The sequence below is a fragment of the Alligator sinensis genome, unplaced genomic scaffold, assembly GCF_000455745.1.
Source record: "Alligator sinensis unplaced genomic scaffold, ASM45574v1 scaffold1950_1, whole genome shotgun sequence".
Classification (NCBI taxonomy): domain Eukaryota; kingdom Metazoa; phylum Chordata; order Crocodylia; family Alligatoridae; genus Alligator; species Alligator sinensis.
In genome coordinates, this window is record NW_005843422.1 from 92,796 (window position 1) to 95,561 (window position 2,766).

At 63.8% G+C, this 2,766-nt stretch overlaps 1 protein-coding gene across 1 annotated transcript in view; it reads right to left on the bottom strand.

The window, feature by feature from the left end:
- Nucleotides 1-6: 6 nt before the first annotated feature.
- Nucleotides 7-2,766, bottom strand: part of ZBTB4 (zinc finger and BTB domain containing 4) — an 18,897-nt gene continuing 16,137 nt past the window's right edge. Inside the window, 1 exon segment of the mRNA XM_025195190.1 lies at nt 7-2,766. This exon segment is cut by the window's right edge and continues 1,657 nt beyond it. Within this exon segment, the coding sequence (XP_025050975.1) occupies nt 2,091-2,766 (676 nt within the window). The 3' untranslated portion in view covers nt 7-2,090.

Consider the following 2,766-nt stretch of genomic DNA (forward strand, 5'->3'; position numbering starts at 1 on the left):
GGGGGGGTGATGACACACCGCAATTCAACTTTGCAGACTGGCACACTGCAATACTGCAATGGGAAGGGGCATCACTGTAGGCACAGAGCACCATTGCAGGTGGGAGGGGGGGTTATACACTGCAACACAGCAAGCGGAGGTGTGCCGCGCTGCAGTGCCAGGAGCACACTACAGCCAAGGGACAGGCTGCAATTAAGTGTACTGCAAGGGCGGTGGGGGGGGCCCACACTGCAGAGGTGCCACGCACTGCCTCGCTGCAGGGACACACAGACACACACACCACAATGCACTGGCATACACTGGAAGGAGGGGCAATGCACCATCTCGCCTCCTGCTTGCTGCAGTGACGACACTGTGGTGGGCAGTCACTGCAACACACTGCAGCTCCCTGCAGTATGTGTGTGCGCGCGCGCGCGTGTGTGGACACTGCAGCTGACTGCACCCCAGCACACACTGCAAGGAGCCAACAGCAGCCCAGCAAGGGGCCCTGCAGTGATGGGTGGGGGTGGAGGGATGGGATACACTGCTGTGAGGCACCGTAATGGGGGTAGTTCACAGCAACACAACAGCAAGAGGTGCTCCAAACTACAGCTGGGGGGGGGGGGTGTGCAATATATTGTAGTACACTGCAACAATGGGCAGGCACCTCACTACACTGCAGCAGTGTTGGGGCACTGCAGTGTGCTTGATGCACTGCACTGGGGGTGGAGCGCTGCATCCCAGCTGGGTGGGGGACAGGGTTACATTGCATTGCTGTACACTGCATTGCATCCCAGGGCCCAGCAGCTGGGGGGTGGGGTTTGCAGTGTGACACATCACTGCGCAGTGGGGAGGGGGTGCAACACTACAGTGGAAAGGGGTGCAACATAACCCAACATTGCAAGGGGGCGGGGGGTTGTGTTGCAATGCCCCACCAGGGCACTGCGCCCTATCACTCCTGCATGGAGTGCTGCAGTGTCTCACTGCAGCATAAGGGGGGCACTGCTGCAATGCACCACTGCAAATGGGGGGGGGGCGCACTGCAGCCAAAGGGCTCTGCAACATCACAGTGGCAGAGGGCTACACACTGAATTGCCTCACCACAGCAGAAGATGTCACTGTGGCCAGGGGTGGGGGATGTATTGCTGCAGTGGGGGAGGCACTGCAATGCCACACTGCAGCATGCCCCCCCTCACTGCAACACCACATTGCGGGGGAGGGAGGGGGCACACTGCAGCAGGCGGGCGCCTGACAATGCCTCACCGCAGCAAGGGAGTTCACTGCAATGCTGCAATGCTGCAAGAGGCTGCACTGCAAGGCAAAACTGCAGCACAGGGGGAGGGATGCACTGCAGTGGGATGCAGTGGGGGGAGTTGCCCCCCCATGCCGGGGAACACCCCCCACAAAGTCCCAGCAGGGAAGTGGAAGCCCCTGGTTTCAGTACAGGCCCCACTGCCTGTGCTTCTTGCCCCCCCCGCTGGCTGGGAACCTGGGGAGTGACCAATGAGGGTGCAGGCATGCCCTTCAAGCTGTGCCCCCACATGACTCCCCCACCATTTCATCCTATTGCAAGCCCCTTCCCCCAGGGTGTGGGGGGAGGGGCAACTGGGCCATACTGGGAATCTGTAGTGCAAACTGGGAGCTCAAGTACAGCCTGCCCCCTCCTCCTTACCCCGGCTTGGTCCCTCTTGGGGGGAGGGGGTGTCTCTGTCTTGGGGTGGGGGTGGGAGCTGTCAATGACAGCCAGGGGGAGGAGCTCTTGGGGGGGTTCCCTCATCCTATCCTCATTTGCTCCTGGGGTCCCCCCCCACCTAAGCTCCACCCTGCTCCTGTACCCCTAGAGATCAGCCCCAAGCTCCGGCATCCTCTGGCCTGATCCCGGGGTCCCCCTGGACCCCCTAGATCTCACCTATACCCCTTTGGGACCCCTAGATCTCAGATCTGGCCCCCTGGATATCCCTAGATCTCAAATCCACCCCCCTGACCCTAGATCTCACCTCTACACTCTGGGATCCCCTAGATCTCAGATCCACCCCCTGCACCCTCAGCTTTCTGCTCCGGGGCAGTGGAGGGGACCCCCCACCGCCTTCTACCCTCCCACCTCCACCAGATCACAGGACATTCCCCTTTTTCAAGCGCTCGGGGGCAGGGGGATCCCCCCGGACGCCTCGGGGGGCTCCAGCTGCAGCACTGCCCCCTCCCGCCCCAGCTCCCCCAGTGCTGGGCGCCCCCGCGTCCTCGCCCCCGCCACGGCAGGGGTTGACAGCGGCATAGCCAAAGACACCAGGGAGGAAGGGCAGGGCCGGGCGCTTGTCGTCAGGCAGGACCATGTTCAAGGCCACGGGCAAGGTGAAGTTGTAGGGGTAGGCGGCCAGCAAGGGGTGCCCATACATGAGCGGGTATGGCTCGGGATAGAAGCTCACCTTGCCCTCCCCCCCGGTGCCCGCAGGGACTCCGTCGCCCCCCCCAGCTTTGCCCCCAGCCCCGAACTGGATGGCGCTGGGGTAGGCCACATAGGCAGCCTTGTCCTCCCGGCCCCGAGCCAGCAGCGGGAGCGGGGCCTCTTGCGCAGGGTACCGATCTTCCTCCTCCTCCTCCTCGTCCTCCTCTGCCGGCTTGGGTGCCGGCCCGGTGTGGGAGATGACGGGGTCCTGGAGGGACGCGGCCCGGCTAGTGCTGGCTGGTGGCTCTGGGGCAGGCGGCACAGCCAATGCCGGCAGCTCTGGGGTGGGCGACGCAGTGGGTGCGGGGGCCCGGGCCAGGGGTGGGGGGCCTGCAGGGGGCGGG